Below are 21,724 nucleotides of genomic sequence, written 5' to 3'. Positions count from 1 at the left end.
GCTGGGATAGCAGCAAAGTATTGAGAGCTACATCCAAGAATGGGAACTCAGCAGAGCTCTTTGCTTCACAGCATAAACAAGCAGCTCCTCCCAATCTTTTGAGACTGCAAGTGCCAGGAATAATTAATACCTGCCGAGAAAACCTTCCCAGCTTCATGCTTTGAGAAATCCACATTTGCTGCTATCAGAAGTGTAGTACAAGGCTACAAAACTGCTAGAGGTCAGGGTCTCAGATCAGAGCTCCCCTACAGAGTATGCTGTCAAGAAGAAACAGAATGGAATAGAGAAGACCTGAATAAACTGGGAATATGTTAAAAAAACCCAAACACATAGTCATGAAGAATCTCTTAATTAAACACCAGTGATCATCTCAGGATAAGTCAGAGTGCAGCTGAATTTCTGTCCCCAGTCAGGCCAGGGTGTTTAGCAGAGTTTCCCAGACTTGTAAAGCCAGCCATAGCTGCAGAAACACTGTGGTAAACCCAGACCCAGCAACAACTAGCTTAAAGAGTCCATGCTCGCAGCATTTCCAGGCTTTCTGTATCCCAAAGGCACAGGAATCATTCTCTGCTTGGTTTACCAGCCTTAGCATCAGTGATATATCTTCCTAGAACCGTAAGTACTTGCATAAACCAGGGCAAACCAGCTCCTTATTGAAGTACATTCAACTCTTTAGTCATTCCTTTAAGGCTACAAAACCATTTTATTGTACCACCTGGTGCACCAGGACACATTTATGAGCCTCTCTTATAGGAGCTGGTTAGTTCCCATCTGCAGTTTTCAAATATCCAGTATCCTGGTTTTGGCTAGAAGAGAACTGATTTTTTTTCTTCTTAGTAGCTAGCATAGTGCTGTGTTTTGGAGTCAATGTGGGATTTGGTATGAGAAGAATGTTGATAATATACTTGATTTCTTAGCAACAACTAAAACCATCAGGACTTCTCAGCTTCCTGTGTCCTGGTAGTGTGCAGGTGCACGAGAAGCTGGGAGGGAGCACAGCTAGAGCAACAGACCCGAATTGGCCAAAGAAATATTCCATATCATGCAATGTCATGCTCAGTACATAAATGAGGGCTCCCTCTCTTCTGGGATTGTGGTTTCAGGATTTTCCCTGATCAGACACCTGCAGCACCCAGGGACTTCAACAGCCATCACTGCTTCTCTGCTCACTGTGCTAAGTGCTACCGCTGTCCAAGGACATGAATCACCTCCTTACTCTTACACGGAGCACACAGCTTGATTCCTCAGGATCCATGCTTCTGTTTGGAGGACAAAAAACATCTCCCCACGAAGGAAGAAATAAAAAAGCTAGACTCCAAACTTACCATGTGGAGAAGGGAGCACTGTATCCTATAACACCCTACACAGACCAGCAGCTGCACACCAGTAGGAACATTTGCCTTTGGAGGACAGTTTCTCTATGCTATCTCCTATAACACAGGCCACGAGCACAGCACCAGGGTACAAGGGGATGCACCTCTGCTACCAGTTGAGGTAAGAAAATACGCCTTTGACTCCAGACTGGAGATCTATACCTGCTGAACTGTTACTGGGAGAACTCCCAGTCCATTTCAGACAAGGCAAGCTGGATTACAAAGACCAACTATCTAAACTTAGAGGGAACATGGCTGGAAGGATTGCCTAGAACTAACCTAAACACTTGTGCTGCAGGCCAGTGGCCTCCACATAATACCAGCATTTGTTTTCATCAACACTAGAGCTGGATATCTAACAGCTTAAACTTGACCAGACATTAGTTTTCCCTCTGACCTCATTCAAATGGATAGAAAAGAACTGACATCTATAGTGTGGGAGTCTTCACATCAGGTACCATCACAGCAGTGAGGCTTGTGCCTGTTCTCAAAAGCAAATCTGCGACCCATAAACCAGAGCAACATTGTAAAAGTAAACTACTTCACAGGTGTGACCAGTAAGGGTATACTAGAGTCAATCCTGGCTTGGGACATCTATGAAACCCTGTTCTCATTCCTCCCAACCACCCTTTTAAATTATCTCTCAGCAATATTTCTAAAAACTTACTTTCATACTGATGATAACCTGCCTTATCACACTGACTTGCCTGTGCTGATCTATGTTCTGCTAAGGCTTTATTCAAGGCCTTGCTATAAGGAAACTCAGGTCCAGCCATATTACATTAAAGATATACATACTTCCTTATGAGCAGACCTTCTACATATGCAGCTAATTTCTCTTCTGTATCAACATATGTCCAACTTCCAGATAAGAAACTGGGGTATGCCTTTCCAGTACTTCATTAGGACCAAGTCTGAGGGTAAACATCGTGCAATTTGTTACCAGCAGCTGTCCCAGCCTGCCACCCACTGGCCTCCAGAAACGTGATCTCTGCTTTAACCAGTATTTTCCAAGTCAACACGGTTCAGACATTGAAGCCGACTGCAATGCACCCTACCGGCATAGCTGACACAAAACAGCTTCCTTCAGAGCAACACTGTTACTGAGAGACTGCTTTACAGCTACTGTTTCTTGCAGTTATTGCAAATTAACTACAGTAACTACAACATCAGTATAAAGCCATAATTACATCCATTTAAAGTCTTTTACATACTTTTAATCTGATCAGATTAATACTTTAATCCAAGTCAAACTATGTCAAGAGTTTGTAGTGCAAACCACACTAGAGCAAACATCTCCTGAAAAGGCTCTAATAGAATACCCTTTCTTAAAAAAAAAAAAAAAAAAAAAAAAGTGTCTTGCTTAGCTTCAAACAGTTACAACAACTTCAAACAGTGCAAGCAGCTCACAATAGTCTACTTCTGGAGTAGGGACATAAAGTGTTGTTTGTCATGTTAATAGTAGCTGCAGCCTTTCTCTGGGGGAAACAAAGGCCTTTGAAGCAAGTTGAAGCAGTTTAGGATAAACACAGACATAGCTCAACTTCTTCAGACTCAGCCTAAAGGCAGCTCAGTAAGCTGTTCCTTGCTACCGACTTTGATTCAAAGACCACTCAGCTACTGGAGCTAGATTCAGAAAGACACAGCATAACACTAATATTTTTTAGTGCAGAACAGCATAAGCAAGATGCTATTTCTCCTATGCCCCAGGCAATAGGTGCAAAAGAGCATGAAGCAACCACAGCTTCTGAGTGTCTCAGCACACTAGTAGCTCATCCTGGCACAGCCGGCATGCCAGCAGAGCCTAGGATGAAGCAACCAGCAACAAGGGCAAGAAGCACAATGTGCCTTTTTAGGCAAACCCAAAGCTTTGCCTGCATGAGTTGTCCAGCTCAGGACCACTAGTTGCACTAGGACAAATGGCTAGGAGCTTATAGACATCTGCCATAGGTAGCATCACTGCCACCTATCAGCTCTCTTCTACATAGGGACTACATATTCACAAGCACTATACTTATGTAGCTGCTGCTAGAACTGAGCTATTTGGGCAGAAGCTGAGCATGAACTCCAGAAGTCTTAATCAACAACAAATTGAAACTGTTCCAGTCAAACAAAGGTAAAAGGAGACAGAATTCAGACATTTTTCAGCTAGACTGCTGCAGGATGGTATGGTCTATAAGAGCTGCTCAGTCTTCACAGGGTACCAAAGAGAAAAAGCAGTAGGTCGCAGAAAAGTAAACTATCGAACAATCCTTAAATACTGTTGCTGAGCTGCCCATTCTCAGAGCTTCACTGGTTGAAGCTGCTTCAGGCCATCTGCCCAGAGCATAGCCACATAGCCTACTTTGAGCATGATTAGAAGTTTAGTCACAAGAAATTAAGAAAGGCTCAGATACTCATCTTACTGAGAAAGCTGCCTTTAGAAGGGTATGGAGCCAACCTGTAGAAAGATGACCACTGGAGTTTATAGGCTGGTTTACTAAGTTTAAAGAGGTTTATCTTACAGAAGACTGACTAGGACTATGCTTCCAGAAGCCCTGAAGTTTTAAACAGCCTCTTCTTGCTAGCAAGAGGTGTGAAGATTGACAAAATATGATGCACTGTAAAGCAGTCTGAAGGAGTCCAAGCCATCTATACATATCAATGATTTTGAAAGGCTTGGTTTCCTCTGTGTGCAGCATATAGGAAGTTTGAGAGCTGTTCAAACAACATGACCCAAAATCCCCACATTTCATGTCAATACTCATTCCAAGAACAATCCTACCAAGTCAAATACTTATCTCTAGTGCTCTGAATTAAGAGATCCAGGTAATGTGTAATTTGTGATAGTTCTGTGCCTGAAACTTCAATTTGACATCCCACACAAAGTCTTGCCATACAACAACAGCTTGTTGTATCAGACATCTTTATTTGCTGTATTGCCCAAGTGTACAAATACCGAATGTAGTTATAGAAATTCAAAATATATTGTAGTAGAAATCTGTCTGAGAAGTGGAATGTTAAGATATTTACTTTATAAAATTACTACATTTATATAAGTCACTCCCACTTGCAAGCTTTAAATATATCAAGGCTATGAAGATACAGATTACTTTGTGATCCCACAAAAAAGGAATTCTTCTCAGAAAAGATATTCTGCTAGATGAAGTCAGTCAGCAGCAAACTGATTTCTTCCATTTGACTCATTTTGAGTTATCAGCCAACAGGATGTTAGCTACATCCAGACAATTCATACACAATTTGGCTCTCATTTATACCAAGAAAGTCAATGTATCACTATCAACATATTTAAGTATTAGTTAAACAATCTCAGTGACAATATTTATTTTAAGCTAATGAAGTCAAGCCAATAAGTTGCCCCTGGCCATTGAGTGCAATTGATGCTTTTTTCACATTTTCAGAATAAGGCGCCTTAGTTCTTGAACAAGTCAATACAGCTTTGCAGGAGAGAGACATTGTTCTGGAAAGGAAGAGAATTAGTTTCAGATGAGTATGACTGATAATTTAAATCCTGCCTTCCATAATGAGGTAACTTCTAAAATAGTAGGTCCATCCCAGGATTTTGTAGCCTGTGACAACGCTAAAGAGCTTATACTGCAGAGACAAGCATTCAGCAGTAAAGCATCAATACCAGATCATACAGTCTGCAGTCTGCCTCTTCCTGCAGGCCCACAACCATAGCTCTGTTTGTGGGAAAGAGGGGCAAGAGTAGATAAGTTTTATAAGTGGGTCAAACTGAGCAGCATTGTCAAGCCTCTCATGTCAAGCTCAGCACTGAAGTAGCTACCTGTAATGAAGTCCAGGACTCTCAGGGAATAGGAAATTAGACTCTCCTTCAAAAGAAGCTGAGGATGCAGTTACCTCTCCCCAAGCTGGATTCCTGCTTTGTTCTCACATTAAATTAACAGACCCTGTAACCTGCATACTCTTTCCTGGGTTAAGCTGGCAGTAAATGGTGTGGTCTCCACAGCCTACTGTAAGCCTGCTCAGTAAAGCTTGGCAGAGATTGCTATAAAGCCAGCTTCCTCCTTTACTGACAAGGCAAGTGAGACCACAAGCTGCAGGATGTTCTCTCACAGCACACAGGAACACTTGAAGCAGCAGCTGCCTCTAGATGCAGCAAGGGTCAAACCCACAGATTAGCTGCCTGATGGGAAGGTAAGTGAGCTGCTGTTTATTACCTGCAAAATTAAGACTTTTTCTTGCAGTGCAATAGGTTGGTGTCCTAGGAGCAACAAGCTGAGAACAGACTTTCTGTGTGGGACAGGTAAGACTACTAGCATTTCTTCTTTGTATGCACTACACCTACAAATTTTTTTCCCCCCTTTCCTTCCCCATTTCAGAACTCAGCTGAAGAGACTAGCTGTTCTATTTTACACTTCCTAGTTTTAAAGGGAACCCAGAAAATCCTCCAAGTTAACACAGTACTCACTTCTCTCAAGCTATGCCCATTAAATTCCTAAAAGAACACACCTTTGCATGTTTTATTTCCAGTTCTGCCATTTCAATTAGGTTTTTGCGGAATGCTGCTATTCTCTTCTGTTTGAAGCTCATCAGTTCTACAGGGAAGAAAGAACAAAGATAAAACTGACATACAAAATGTGACTGAAGTTTTAGTAATGCCCCTTATGTTTCATGAATTCTGTTGTACAGCTCTAGTTACAGTATTTGACCACAAAAAGGTTCAAGATTTAGTCCTGCTGTTTCTAGCCAGAGATGCATTTGTCACATGACACAGACAAACTGTTTCCTTGCTAGGATGTGAAAGACAAATATTTTGTAGGAAGACAACTGGAATAAAACAGAAGCGACACAAGCTCTGCAAGAATACAGAACATTTAAAAACCAAGAACATTAAAGGAGTAGCATGTGTACCATAAAAGCACGTTTCCTCTGTTTTACATTTTCCAAAGCAATCTACTAAGAACCAGTGCTTGAAACTCTGTATGAGTCACTCAGCTGTACTGGGACAGAGCAAAAGCCTGTTTGTGCAGTTCTAATTGAGATAAGCAGAGCAATGACCAACCTCAGCTGTAAGCCCTAGTATTTGCTTTCCAGACTGAACTCTTGTCCTCAGCATCCACCTGAAAGTAACTACTCAGGCTTCTCATTCAGACAATCATTCTTAAAAATATTTAGCTGCATTCATTTTACAGGCATCTGCGGTGGCCTTGGGATGTCCAAACTACATGTTTCAGTGTTCAGAAGCCTTTAATAGTTGAAGATCAGATGGAGACCTGGACTGAATTAAGATCTCCCTTCAGCATAAATACAGCAAAGCCTGTTTTACCTTGTTTTGCAGATTCTGAAATCTTCTCAAACTTCTGACAACAATCTTGTTGATGTGCCTCAGCCAGCCTGACGTCCTTGCTCTTCAGTCTGGCTTTATCTAAAGCTTTGTTAGAGTTTTCATAGTCAACAAGAGCCCTTGTACGTCTGTACAGAAGATCCTGAAAGCAGACAGCAATAGGGCATCAGATCCTTAAGAGGACTACTTCCCAAACTGAGGGTAAAGCTACCTTAGCAGCAGGAGGTTTCACTTCTGACAGCACCAGATTCTGCTTCTTCCAACATGCTATTAGAACCTGCTATGCTCTTTGCATAGCAACAGGAATCTTTCACCTGTGCAGCATCAAGTTTAAGACAGTCACTTGTGCCTTAGTCCAAGAGCTACTCAAGGCACCACTTCTTCCCTTAAAGTAACTTTATCCTTCTGTGGAGTGGGCCTCTCCAATAAGGAGGAATAGCACTTCCTGAATTCCCTCTGTCTACTTCTAGTAAGGCATATACTATCTATTTTGTTGGAGATCTGTTTGATTGAAGCACTGTACTAACCTAAACACAGCACAGTCACCCCCTTGCCAACTCAAATACTGATTAGAAAAGAATTGCTGGCAAGGCTTTTGCAGTGACATCATCTATCAAACCCCTCCTGAACATCCAGACTCCAATAGCCTTCACATGTTAACATATATTCATGATAAAGTACTTTAGTCATTGGGATTTACTTCAGGATTTTTAATTAGTAATCACTGGTTTTACTGACAAGCCATGAGTACTCAGGCAGGGTTAGAATGCTGCTGCAGACTCAAATGCAGTTTGCTCTGACAGAAATTTATAGAGTTCCTCTCCACATATCAAAAAAAACCTGGTCAAAAATCTGTAAGAGGGCTGGACTGCAGCTAACCAATATTTAGTTTCTATATTCCGCTGTGGTTTATGAGTACCAGGTTTTTCAAGCAAAACAAAGGTCCATCTTCCTGTCTTCTTAAAGCACAAAGAATACCATGAGTGAGTCATGATGCCCATAATAAAACTAAGCTTCAAAAAGAAAACTGTTCTCACCTTAGCAGCTTCTATATTGAGCATGTAGTATCTCAACAGTTCAGAGAGCTTTAAGTCTTCATCAGATGAAACTCTACTCTCTACCTTCTGCAGAAAAGATCAGATAGCTGGTATGTAACAGGAAGCAGCAACATCCAGATTGAGAGATTCTTTTTTCCCCCCAAAGCTTCTCTTACCCTGAGTTTCTCAAAAAGCTCAGCAACTTTCAACAAGTACCTGGGGGGGAGGGGAAAAAAAATGCATAAATAAGTTTTAGATATTTCTTAGTCTGATAAATGCTGGGATCAATTGGTAGGAAACCAAGAAGCTGAAGGCTGGAGTTTATTCCTGCCAGACCAAGACAAGGGCTTGAAAAGAACTCAGGTCTAGGCAGACACCTGGACAAAAGGTTTAATGCAAGAGGTGCTGGATTCCAGCCTAATAAGACTAGTACAGTTGAGCAGCTAGACACCATTTAAAGTAACAACACTGATCTCTAGAGCATAAAGGTAAAGGTCTTGTGGAGAATTCCCCTGCTGCTACTCTTCAAGAGGAATGAATTGCCTTGCTTATTCAGCTATATACTCTGTTTTAACAAGGTTTTGTTAAACTGATAGCAAAGTTGAGATGTGGAAGAATTCAATTCAGAAGAGGTGACTAAGTTTCCATATCTTAAAAGAAACACTAGTATTCTGGAATTTTAGAGGTCCAGAAGCTACTACACGCCTAGTGTAAGATGTGGCTGTATTTAACAGCATGTTAGGACACAAATGCATCATCTCTTTCTCCCATATTCTCTAGTAGTTTGTGACCTGAAAAAAAATTCAAGGAGACTTCTGTTTAGAAGGAGCTTTGATAATCAGCACAGTTCAGCTCTAGTGCTAAACTAGCGAAATATCATCTAGTTAAGAGTCAGATGCAATTGATAGTTTCAGGTCTGCTGAAACAGGAACATCAGAGGATTTCTTGCTTCAATGCCACTTGCCTACAATTCAAGAAACTTAAACCAGCTATGACTCAATCCCCTGGATTTTAGAGAAGGAATTTGATATTCCCAGACTCAGGGTATGTTTATGAAGAGTTAGAATTGCTTACTTTTTGATAACTGTAGGTTCTTCTAATGCCAGACTGTTCAAGCAAGCTGAAGTATAAATATAGTCATCTGCAACATCTGCAAGAACAAGACAAGGTTTTCAGGCTGAAGTCAGCAAGACTGTAAGGTCTTTAGAAAGGACTTTGAAAATACTCACTTTTATGAGATCTTGTCATCTTATCTGCTTTTGCACATGCATCCTTGATTCTGTTGTAGTAGTTCACAAGAAAAGTCTTCTCTTGCTCAAAAAAATCTTCTACCTCCTGAAAGAAAGTATGACCTGTTAAGTCAGTTACACTACTGCAGAATACAAGCTCTTCCCTTTTTTGGGAAGAGCCAAAGAAATGACCATAGCCGCCTAAACATTAAGCCCATCAATCTTTATTGATGAACAGAGTTCAAGACAAGATCTTGAGCCAAGATTTTGACAAAGCAAGCCATCTGACAAGTTTCTTTTTCACGATTAAGTCAAGATGGACTTGACACAACTATTCAACCCTGCAGGTTGCCTGAAGTAACCAGTAAATTGGTATCAGACAGCCCTCGGGGCTACCACTGTTGGAATTTTATTTCCCAGGCCTGCTGCAACATAGCTGCTAAACAGTAAGCAGTTTATAAGCTTGCTTCAAATCCACACCAAACACTATGTACTATAATGTTTCATGACATTGTGTTTAGGACAGCAAGTCTATTAGAAAGAGCTACCACAGCAACTTGACAGAAAAGCTGAAGCTGGACCAGTTACATGAGTCTTTGATCTTATCTATGCAAGCAGAAACCCATAACTCATGTCTGTTCAGAGCTCTGAAGTAGACAAAAGCCACAAGCACATTTGCTGAGGGTGTAATTCCTCCCTCGCCACCAATATAAGGTGTTAAGGCAGCTCTTCCGCATCCACCAGAAACTTTAATATACACTTAAATTTTTAACAGCCTATAGCTTCAATCTCTTATTTCTACAGAAGTCAAAATTAATATAGACTACTCCATCCAACTTGGGTCAGCAGTAACAAGGAAGGTTAGCATTACTAACTGAGTCTCACGCACATAACTAACTTCCCTGAAGCAGAAAGCAATAAAAAAAGAAATCAAGATTAAGGTAGGTAAGTAAACCCACTACCTTACCTTGACTCCAGAGAAGAGGACTTCATCAGCACTCTTTACCACACTTTTTAAAAAGCCACCAAACATCTCTTTTGTATTTTTCCTCCGAACACTCAACTGCAACAGAGAGGCCAAGACAGCTTTAAAGTTATCCCAAGGGGGGAAAACATGACTATTTTGAGACTTGTAGTGTAGTAGCATTATTTATATCTAGCGTATGACAGAGCAGGCTGATTCCCAGCTCTCCATAATACCTGTATAAGCTGTATAAGTATGGCTCATGTAACAAATGGCTTGACTACAAGTTGTTCAACTATTCTGTGCCACAGATTTTCCCATTCTTGAAAACAGCTCAGTTTCTCCTTACATATCTCAGGATCAGCATCTACCACTCATAATTAGGCGTGACAAAACAGATACAGCACTAACTTTAATACACTTCCATTCTTCTATTTTAGGACTATGCAACATACAGCACAGGTACACCTGAACCATACTACTTCTTAAGATATTAAGACAAACTTAGCTTCCTAACCAACTTGACTAGGTTTAAGAAACACTATGATATTTACAGCAGAAAAAGGTCTAAAAGTCAGGCTTTCATACTTTAATCATCTCACAGAACTATTGTCAATACCCGCTTGCTGATGCTGCACATAGATTTACATAACATTTTGACTGCACCCAGAAAAAGTGACAGCACTCCTAACATCTTGCCTCACTCAGAAAGAAGAAAAAGTGTCTTACGTCCTGATCATACTCCAGGAAAACATGAAAATTGCGATCTTTGCTGAGCACAGGATGAGAAGAAATCCGCTGAAGGAAGATTTCATGTGATGACACAGTCTTCTTGAAGACAGCAAGGTATTCACTGGAAGGAAAGAACAGACTGAAATCCTCTTATACTGTCATATTCAATATACAAAGAATTGCTTTAAGTTTATCTATTGAAAATATCTAACAGCATGCTTCTGAAATAGCTAGCTATGATAGAGGAGCCATTGTCAATCTCTTTAGCTAGGAAGTTCTCCAGTTTGAGAGAAACTTGGCAACTCTTCAGCTTCAGGATTTTAAAGATTATGCAGCAACACACACCCTTCACAAAACAGTCACACTCGATCAGTTATCACCAAATAAGCTGCTTTTCCAGGAGGCTTCTCTAAGTGCAGCTTTTGGCAGCAGACTCATTCTACTTACGCTTCTAGCTCTTGCTTCATTTTGGCAAACTCTTCCTTTGTCATAGACACTTCTCCTTCCCCTAGCTTCTGCATCTTCTCTCTGGGACCATCAAAGTCAGGCTTTGAAGGTGCTGGAGGTATCTAGACAAGGAATGGGTTAGTGATAGATGCTAGCAAATAAAGTTTTCCAAAATTACCAGCCTTCTCTGGAAGGAGGCCCTTTTGCCTGGTCATGGCAAGCCAGCAAGGCTGTGCACCCAGGAACTCTAGAGGCATGTTGATGTGTAGGTTCCCAGAGCTGGGAGGGCAAGTGTGTTACCCCTGCCCCAGTGGGGAAACAAACCAAAAGAAACAGCCTCTGTAACCCACCCCATAGCCAGCCATCTTCTGTGAGCCACATGGCTTCCTAAAGAATTACAATAGGAGAGAGACTATATTTAATAGAATATTTCACTGTGTCATCTTCAGGCAGATAATACTACCACAGAGTCAGGGATTCTCAGAGCATCGAGCTTTTTTGCTGCTCCAAGCTATATGAAAAGTTAACATAGAGCCATACTACTCAAGTTATTTAGGAATTAAGGCAAAAGTAAGCACAAGGAATACCCAAGCCATGAAACACTAGTAAAGCAGACTTTATAGCCTTACTAGTATGCACTTTAAATCACCACAGTCTTTTGTTTAGAAATACTTTTTTTAGGAAGTACTTACAATGAGTCCTGCATACTCTTCAGTTTCAGTGAGTGTATCATGCAGCCACACAAAGTCTTCATGCTGCCTTGTAACTGAAAACTCAGGGCTTTGAAAAGCTGGCAGTGTAGTCTGGAAGAGAAGATATAGAAGCCCTACTGTTTTGTAAATTAGTGCTTTTAGAAATAGTTCTGTCCATTTCCAAAGGAAGCTATTTTGCCTAGTAAGAGCCTCGCCTACTCCCTTTTAGATGAGCTGGCACTCAAATGAGAGTCTTACTACTATTTAAAAAAAAGGCACTGTTGTGGAACAGCATTCATGCAGTTTATTTTTTTTGGTGAAGTTTGGCAGTGTCTTGTTTCCCCATCCCTACCCCCCTAGCCTTCTGGTGTCAAGCATTCCTTAGCAAAGCCAATCTAGTGTATCAGCTACCTTGTCTCTATTTAGAGGGTGTTCTGAAGTTTCTGCATATATATACACCCTCAGGCCATCTTTAAATGGAAAACCTCTATCTAGTTGTTTCCTCAATTGCCAAGTCCATCTTTGTATTGCAAATACACAGGCTACTTACATAACATTTATGAAGACTTCTTTCTACCCCATGATCTTACCTTAGTATGCACAGTGAACTTCACTCTGTCCTTTTCACTTAGGGCATCAGGTATATCAATTTGGAGAGAAGGATCAACATTCAGATCTACAGATACAGACCTCATCTGCAACAGAATTCATAGTATAAGCCTTGGTCAAACATCAAGTTTAGTGAAGCCAAACTGGTCATCAGCTGTCAAGCACACTGCAGTAAATCACTGCCTCCAGGTACAGCACACATGGACAACCATGACAGCCTTGACACTACCTGCCCATCACTGTGACAAACCTTCCCTTCCAAACACAGGAAAGGAAAAAGGCTTGTTAGTTTGACATCTGAAGAACCAGTTTAAGAGTTCACATTAGAGGTATTTGGGAAGTCTTCACAAAAGGAGCATCCTCCTTCCAGTGCTTCTCCAGCTTATTTACTTGGAGCACACCAAGCCAAAGCCTATTATGCCATTCAGAAGATGGCAACAACCCTAATAATAGCTCTCTTCATTATCCTGTGCCTCCACAATACACGGCAGAACAGCTCTTAAAACCCTAGTCTTGTGATTTGTTTCATCACCCCCAGATCAGAGAGCTGCTTTAAGGCAAGAAGAATTAAGTGTTTTTATCTATTACAAATAGCAAGCCGTAGGCAAGAGCCTCATGCTCCCTCACCAGGCCAGACTGGCCACCACTGCCATTCTGATCTCCCAGAACTGCCACACATGTTCCAGCAGCTGTTCTGAAAGCTGCAGAGGCTACATTCTCTCTGATCTTGGGGAGAACTGGGGCACAAAACCTCTTTAGGCTGCCATAATGTCTAAGAGCCAGATGCTTGTTCTTGGGTTTTGGTCCTGTTTCTGGAACTGTGGCACTATCACTGGATGCGTTTCATCTTATTTTCAGGATACCCAGCATCATGTTATGCATTGCTGCTAGAACATACATTCGCTGTGAAAGAGAGCCCAATTAAGCTTGTACAAGATCTAGCCTCAAAAGGAATCTGAACTTTGCTTTACAAAAAAAACCTATCTATTGCTGGTAACTGCAAGTCTCTTCCTATCCTAAATTCAGGTTTTGTCTTATCTTTTCTAGACAAAGCTTTGTGTCTGGCAACATTTTCATGCTATTTGTCTCCACTCAGAGCACCTGGGAAGGAGTTTCTGAGCATGCTATGTGAGGCACTTCAGAGCTATCAGGTTCAATAAAGGCCCTACTTGCCTTCCCAGTGCTTCAGACAGGCCTTAAACAGAACCCGCATCTTCCTTTGGGGATTATTTCTTCATTCCAACATCTTGCACCAAGAATATAATTTCAACTGTCCTTAAACTTCTCTATCGCAGTGGAATAGCCTTCTGCTGAAGATGCTCTAGGTTACATACCACTAATATCCTCAAGTCATAGTCCTACTGAAATGTCTTACAAGGACAGAGCTTTCTGACTCAGAGCAGACAAGGCCTTGATGCTCAGCATGCCACCCTATTCTGGGAAGCCAGGGAGGCAGCCAGGCTGCACTCATAAGCAATAAGATTCAGCATAGCCACCAACCCATTTCTCCCTCTGGTTTACAATATAAACTCCCTTTATCAAGTCATACCTCACTGCTCATACCCAGCCATTAAAGACAAATGGCTTCAATTCCCTACATGACCTCAGAAGCAAGCAAGAAAGTTTAGGCATACTCAGCAGAGATTACCAAGATAAATGCACACATCCAGTTTTTACATCTAGTAGAACCATGTATTTATACACCAAGGAATAGACTTTCAAAAGCTATTAGACACTAGTGATCACCAGGTTCTATATTCCAGAAGCACACAGGAACCTTAGCCTATCACATTATAGTGGTTCCTGTGCTACAAAACCCATCTTCTAAGAGGCCCTCCCTTCAGTGCTGCAGCCTAACAAATCATTTTTGTTTTCTGCAAAAGGGAGAAACTGCCAGATATCAAGGTCACAACACAGGAAGTTTGCTGAAGAGTGATTGTCAGAGCTAGGCTGAATCCCAAGGTTATCCTTTAGAGATAATTGTGAATACCTTCCCAGGAAAGCAAGCTAGAGAACTGGGCCATGACTGATACTATTTCACTGCCTTGCAGCATATTAGTGCACAGACCCCACCAGCCCAGGAGCTCACCCTCACCACCTCCTAAGCACATCTTTCAGCACCAAAGCCCACGAGCAAACAGTGCCAGACATCTGAGCACTCTTGTCATATCACAGATTGCTTGAATGCTGCCTTAAGCTTCCATAAAGCTGCCTAAGAACTGTTGAGAGGTTGCCCTTTATAAGGTGAAGCTTGGCTTCCCAAAGCTTTGGAAACTCCCTCTGCCTAGTCTGGCCATCTGTGTGCTGCAGTCCAGATTTGGTAGACAAGTCTCTCTCCGGCTGCCTGCAGAGGACCCAGCTGTCAGGCTAGGATGCATTTGCCTCTATGTGGCCTGCCCCTACCTAGACTCCTGCTACCACTGATGGTTACTGCTGTCATCTATGATCGGTCTCATGTGTAAGTGAGGGACACCCCAGTCACTATACCATCCTCCTTCCAGCCATGCTAAAAAGACTTCTATCTGCTGCATACTGGCTGTTAGCTAGAGCTAAGAGGAGACAGGTAAGAGATACAGCTTTTTAAGCCTTATGACTATGGAAAGACCTCATATGCAGCAGAATGAGCCTCCTATTCTGACTTCTGTAGGACAGAAGGCTTTTATACCATGCTGAGTACTGCCTTGGCAACCAGCAAGTACGTTGAGCTTATAGGGCATGCCCTAGAACACAGTTCCTAGCTGTCCCAGCACTGCTCACATCCAAATGGACGTGGTGGGACTCCAACAGCACAGTCATCTATCTCCAGTCACCCCATGGGACAGATTATTGTATTCCCCTACAGGCATGCAATTCTGGTAGTTGCTAGGAAGGCACAGACCACACAGCACACAGGTGCATGGCTCAGAGGTCACTGACACTGGTTTGGGCAGAAGCTGCCCCATTCAAGCACTGGAGGAAGGATAGTTAGAAGGCCACCATTCAGAAACTAGTTTCACCAGGAACACAGCTCACTGTCTGTTGCCAGCTGAATGAAAGGCAAGTTGGTCAGTGTTTTCCAGCCAGATAACACTAGCAGGCAAAGCAGTGAGATACAGACCCCAGTGTTTTGCATCCTGCTTACTTATCTTTGCTGTCCAAACAGGATCAGCAGTGCTAACAATATGAACTGCTGAGTCTGGAAAGTATGATAAGCCAAAGGAAACCGCTTCCTCTCAGCTAAACTAAGGAAAGGATTACACAAATCAGACAGTCCTGAATTCGTGAACTTTCTTATTATGCTGGTGGAGAAAGTAACCCATGATTAGATGCTGTCTGCACACCCCTCCATGTATAGTAGTTGTCTGCACAAGAGATGGACAGGTATAGACACAAGATGGTATTGCTATGACAGATTAAAGCAGTTCACTCACAGGCATTTCTCCCCTGCACTAGCACCATAAATTGCAGACGGAATGGGGCAAGCACACGTAACCTACAGCTTCAGCAATCTCCAGGAATGCTACTGCAGGACAGCTTATTTCCCCAGCAGGGCCTTCTGTAAGCAGAAGCAACTGGGAATCAGTAGCAGTGCTCAGCTGTGCACTCCAGAGCAGTATGTACTATACATGAGGCCCAAAGTGTGAGATCAGCCCAGAAACAGGACAAGAGTCAAGAACACCCCTTATATACACTGGTGGGATTCTGCCCCTCAGGGCTACATGAAGCCCCTTGCTAAAGTCTTGTACCTCTCCTACCCTAAACATCTGCTGTAAATGTACACGATTCAGCCTATACTTAAAGGCCACCGCAGGCTCAAACATCAAGTATATCACTGTTTGAAGACAGCACAGGATTATCACCTCTACCCTTCCAGAGTCTGGTCTTCAGTGAAGGACCTGAAGCCATATGAAACAGAGGCTTACAAAAACACCGGTCTGCTCTAATCCTGTGAAGGTCACTGTGGTCTCCTAAATCCATGCCAGAGACCTTTAAGATTACACAATCATGGCAGCAAGGCTCAGACTACAAAGAGAGCATACACACTGTCTGACTTCAGAAGGACTGAGTGTTTTTTTCCCCCCCCCCCTACAGAAAGTGCTGGAGCAGCATTTCTCTACTGAACTGGAAGCAGAAAGCCCCCGTCCTGTTACCACAGCTCTATAAAGCATTAACCCAGTAAGCACCTAAAGGATATGTTCCACACCAACCCTTGATCAACACAAGCACCTGCTCCTGCAGTATTAGCAGCTGAACATTCAGGACTTTCCATTCCACCAACCCTCCTACACCCATCCTACAGGCAGGAATGAGGACCAATTTGCTTATGGTCACATGAAGGCTGTGCAGAGCAAAGGAATTAAACTTTCATCTCCAGGCCCCAGGCTTGTTCCTTTATCACAGCAGTCGCCCAACCCAAGGCCTTCCCAGGAAACCACTCCATCTTAGCTCTCTAGCCTGCCATGTCTGGCAGCTCCTTCATATCTGGAGGCATTTCTCTGCTAGGACATCATTGCTTCTTCCCTGCACTCCAGGCAGAGGGCAAGAGAACTGAAGTTTCCCCATCCCAGTTACCAGAAACCAGTCTGTCACCCCACAGCCTCAAGGGGATATAATCCAAGCTCAGCAGCAGCACATGACTCAAGTACAGAGGATGGTGACTCCTGGAGCAGCACAGTGGGAAACAGCTGGGTTGGGCTGCAAACTGAAACATCCATCCAAACCCAGCAGTGGCCCACTTTCACCTCTCATTTCCCTTTCTCAGAAACAGCTTAGATGCTTCTGGTTTGCAATGACTACAGCAACTGTTACAGCTTCTTTGATGCCTTCCTTGTATTGGGATCCCCAGGGCTTGAAGATTCAAGAAAAACTTCTCCCTGTTCAGTAAAGATACCATCCACCACAACTCTGACCTGGAAATTAGAACAAGACATCAAGCAGAGCCCTCCACAATAACACACAGTCATTATTGATTGTTTCTAGGCATTGGGACCAGAAGACTAAAAATAGATATTATGGCATCAATTAGAATGCTATGATAATCAATTAATCTGGAAGACCAAGAGAAGAGACAGCAGAGAGCATTACTGCAACCAATCCAGGTAGAGTTTGACAGCACTTGCTTTTTTCTATTGCTTAGAGATGTTAAAAAACCTGAAGTTGAATCATTTAAGTACAATCCAGTGATGACCACTAGTTACCCAGGCTTCAGCTTGACAGACATAAGTTTCTGATCAGGCCTCACCCAGTGCAAAACATCTTCACGCTTGCAGGCAACCAGTGTAAGGAAATGCCCTCAGCCACTGAAGCTGCTTAGTTCTGTTGAGTGGCCTTCACTGCTGCTTTTAAAGTTACACCCTTTGCAGTTTTAGCATTAGTTCTAGATGACTCGATGTTACTTCTGCATTCTAACAAAAGAATCTGCCAGTGCAAGCAACTGTGTACAACATCCGATTGCTAGCGAAAGAATCCGCATTTGTTCTCAAAGTCAGATCAATCCAGGGGTTTTCCACATAGCTGGGCTCCCAGAAGGAGCAAGGAGCCCTTCCACAAGGGTTTACATGTCAGAACTTTCCGCTTATTGTCAGCTTCCTTATAAAAATACCTCTTCTCTTACTGATCACCTCCCTGCTGTCATTCAAGCAAGAACCACAAACAAGACTTCCATAGTAATTACATCTGCCACTACCCAGAACCCATTACTTTTTACAGAGTAGTCTTGCTAATTAAACCAGTTTTAGTGCTCTCTGGAGAGCACTTAGAGATCATGTTTTCTGGCAGTTTATACAGAGTGATCAATTCCAGAGGGCCTTGTTCTGACACCCAGGGGTTAACCAGCAGATTTACAGCAGATATTAGTGGTGTTAGTTGCTGGAACTACATTTCAATCATATTCAGCACAAGTAGCTTAAGTTCCCCTTTAATTAAGATATTTAAAATGTCTGAAAGTAGACTGCATGCCTACAGCAGTAAATATCCAATGCAGTAGATGTGAAGCCTTGATTTTGCAGCCTTTATGACAGACTTGCTATTAGCTCTGACATTCAGCTGAAACAGTCCTGAAGTAGTCTGAGTTACATATAAACAGGAAAATTGAACTAGTTTTCATGTTGCTACTTATGCTACAGAAAATGCCTTCCCAAATTTGTGACTTCAGACTGTAGAACTCCAGTGATGCAATGGTTTAATTATTTTGCTTAAAAGACAGAGGGAATAACAGCTCAATTTAGTTGCACTGAAATGGTATTTCTCACCAAGTGCAGTGCTTGCCAAGTATGCAGAAGGCAGCCTCTATAGCCAGAGCACCTGTTGCCACTGGCTGTGCAATAAGCTGGCCTGATCACTTAGCTCTCCTGTCAGAGGGATCTCTGCATCCCTCTCTGCAGAAACCAAGCGGTCACACACCTTCTTATAGAGGGAAGGACACTATCAACCTTCAAGGATCCCATATTCCGACCGAAAGTCGCTCCCAGCTCAAAAGGTCAAGCAATAGCTTTGGCAGTGCAGGCCAAATCCACCCTGATGCAGCAGTCTGCCTGCAGAGCACAGCCTATGGCTAAGCACTTTTAGCCCATATGCCATCTGTAACATGAAGCATGCCCAGCTAAAATGGAAATTGTGCAACAAAAGCAAGCCTTGAACTCATAGTCAGCATATACAAGAATGTCCTGCTGATCTCCTGCAGCAAGGCTGGAGCTGGTGGTCAGGAGTCTCAGCAATACAGCCTCACCATGCCCTCTTCACCTCCCATGGATTTGAAACCAAGTCATCAGCCCAAACTGCTGGGCCATCTTCATGGAGGCTTTATGTCCTTGACAATGCATTATCCTTATGCAGTAGCCTTCACCCTGCTAGCAGTTCATCTCCCTAGCTGCTCTGGGCCCAGTAGCACACAGAAGCAGTTTTCTTGCTAATCATAAGCAAGATCTAATGCACCCTCATTCTTTCCAGAATACATAGCAGAAGTTGTCCAGCTCTGATAACCACTGTTGGGAGTGATAACAGCAAATCCTAGGCTATGATGTATCATTCTGAAAGTGTGGCTACAATAGTCACTCTCAGTATTTTGCTGTAGAACAGTTTAACTGCAGACTGGAGCCTTTACAATACTATCAAGTCATTGACATCAAGAAATACCAGAGTATTTTCACAAGCTTAGCTTGGCGCTCCCACTACTCACTTCACTTTCTGAAGGGCCTTTTCCTTCCCATGATACATTACACAATATTTCCCACTGCACTTCCAATCACCCTCATCCTACCCTCCCTTCCTTTTCCTACATACCCTGATCCTCTCCTGCTTCACTATCTCAGGGTCAGTTTTTAGTTTATACTTACCAATGATTCCTATTCAAGGTTAATACCTAATGAAGATTCCTTTACAGTCCTAGGTTTTATCTACTGGCCACACACCAGTTCCATGTTGCTGTTTCCTCACCTAAACAGAAACAGACAAGATAGGAGTATTTCTATCTTCCCCCTGCTGCTGGAATCCCAAGACAGTCCTACTACCTGAAACAAGCTAGTTAATCTTTGGCCATTGAGTTTACAGCTACTCCAGCCCTCATCATCAGAACATATTCCCCTCCCCCCCCCCAATATTCCCATCTGTTAAGTTAGAAAGGGCACATAAACACTCGAAGTTACCAATTGCTGCAAGACAGTTGATATTTTACCTATCACCTGCAGGTCCTGCAAGCCTATAAAGACTTGCACTCAGTATTCTCAAACAGCAGATACTTTAATAGTTTCACATGCAGCAGAAAAAGGTTAAGACACTGGCTAGGTCACAGCTCAAAGCAAGTAACTAAAAGACACTTGTTCAACAAACTTTTGCCTGTTCCACAGGATCAAGGGTGTTTTAAAAAAATTCATATGCAAGAAAAGATGAAAGGAAGTTATCTAAAAAAGTTAATGGCATGCGTATTTCTAGCCCTCAAGTCAGCTAATATACATCTTCCAAAAAGCTAGAGAAAACACATACTGAAAGACACAAGCCACCTTAACAGCTTAAAACACATCTTCCTACAAGCAAGTTAAGTATAGTCACAATGCAAAACTACATTCAGATGTAACAGTATGGACATCACTCTCTGCATAGGCTGTTACAGAGGTATCTCACTTTTTACTCAAGGTGTGTTGGGGGTAGTTATTAAACCAGGCAGGCTAAGCTAGCAGCTCATCCAGTATGAGAAATAATTCCAAGCACTGTCTACATACATACACATTAAATGACAAAGTTCCTATTTTATCATTTAATTTTCATTTCCTCCGAGAGATTGAGTCTCAACATTGGGTAACACCTCATGCTCCCTCAGAGACAAAACATAAGGCTCCTTGGTACTTAAAACTTCAACACCACTACAGAGAAAGGAAAACCAAGTCAGCTACTGATGCGACAACTAAAGCAGATGCATCATGGCTGAAGTGACAGGTGACCATCTAATTAATACAACCAGGAAGGCTGGTTACAGATACACAAGGCAGCCGACTCATTGAAGATCAAGTTTAAACGCCTCTAGCAGAAGTGCCTACAGCACTTCATTGCTAATGCCCAGCCACGGGTCCTGACGAGCTGGTCCCACTCCTCCATCCCAGCGGCAGGCCCAGCTCCAAGGCCCCGCTCGTCACCCTCCCGCCACAAACTGGGTGCTCTGCTCACAGCCGGCACTGCCTTACGGCAGCTACAGAGCCCTTCCCTTCTCCTCTTTCCCACTCTGGTTTTTCTTCTTTTTCCACAACCCTCCACCTATCTCGGGGCGCCTCTTCCTTCAGGGGCAGCACCTCGCACTCACGCTAACCACCTACCCTCAGAGGGCCTTGGGTACGGGGAGCAAGGAGCACTAAGACTAAGAAAACTAATATTTAAAAAACAAACCCCAAAACGAGCAAAAATAAAAACCAGTCACTGCTCCGATACTGCCAGGAGAAGGCTGGGAGCCCCCTCACACCTCGCGGGGCCAGCATAGGGCCGAGCGCAGCCGCAGCCGCACAAACCGCCTCAGACGGAACCGGGCCGCCGCCCTCACCTTGTTCTGCGCGTCCTCCCGGAGCAAAGCCATGTCACCCAGACACAACCAGCCGCTTACCACCCTCCCTGCTGCCGCCGCCGCCGCCTCATATAGCCCGGGGCGGAGCCGCGGCCGCCTCACGCCGCCAGCGACACACCCCCGATGTCCCGGCAGCCCCCGGTCCCGACAGGGGCGGCGGCCATCTTGGGTGAGGGCAGGGTGCCGCTTGCCTTCATCCAAGATGGCGGCATAATAGGGTGGTTTTGGTTTTATTCCCTGCTTTTAAAGATTTGGGTTATTATCTTCAGAGATTTTAAAAGGCGACTCAAAAAAAAAAAAAAAAAAAG

The 21,724-nt window shown here is 43.1% G+C and overlaps 1 protein-coding gene across 2 annotated transcripts; it reads right to left on the bottom strand.

The window, feature by feature from the left end:
- Nucleotides 1-4,269: 4,269 nt before the first annotated feature.
- Nucleotides 4,270-21,562, bottom strand: SNX5 (sorting nexin 5). 2 transcript variants are annotated; one of them, XM_026846069.1, is made up of 14 exons: nucleotides 21,396-21,558; nucleotides 19,705-19,804; nucleotides 12,373-12,477; nucleotides 11,783-11,893; nucleotides 11,091-11,212; nucleotides 10,641-10,764; nucleotides 9,915-10,010; nucleotides 8,948-9,053; nucleotides 8,793-8,868; nucleotides 7,895-7,934; nucleotides 7,719-7,805; nucleotides 6,664-6,823; nucleotides 5,847-5,932; nucleotides 4,270-4,833 (listed from the first exon to the last, which is right to left on the bottom strand). In XM_026846069.1, the coding sequence occupies exons 3-14, from the start codon at nucleotides 12,475-12,477 to the stop codon at nucleotides 4,786-4,788; spliced, it is 1,161 nt and encodes a 386-aa protein (XP_026701870.1). In that variant the 5' UTR covers nucleotides 19,705-19,804; nucleotides 21,396-21,558; the 3' UTR covers nucleotides 4,270-4,785. The 2 variants fall into 2 exon arrangements, with proteins under 2 accessions (XP_026701870.1, XP_026701869.1); XM_026846068.1 differs by lacking the exon at nucleotides 19,705-19,804 and having other exon boundaries at nucleotides 21,396-21,562.
- Nucleotides 21,563-21,724: the final 162 nt, after the last annotated feature.

This window comes from Athene cunicularia (assembly GCF_003259725.1).
Source record: "Athene cunicularia isolate RWA chromosome 3 unlocalized genomic scaffold, athCun1 chr3_part1, whole genome shotgun sequence".
NCBI classification, from domain to species: Eukaryota; Metazoa; Chordata; class Aves; order Strigiformes; family Strigidae; genus Athene; species Athene cunicularia.
Note: the sequence above shows the minus strand (reverse complement) of the source record. Positions and strands in the feature narration are given on the sequence as shown.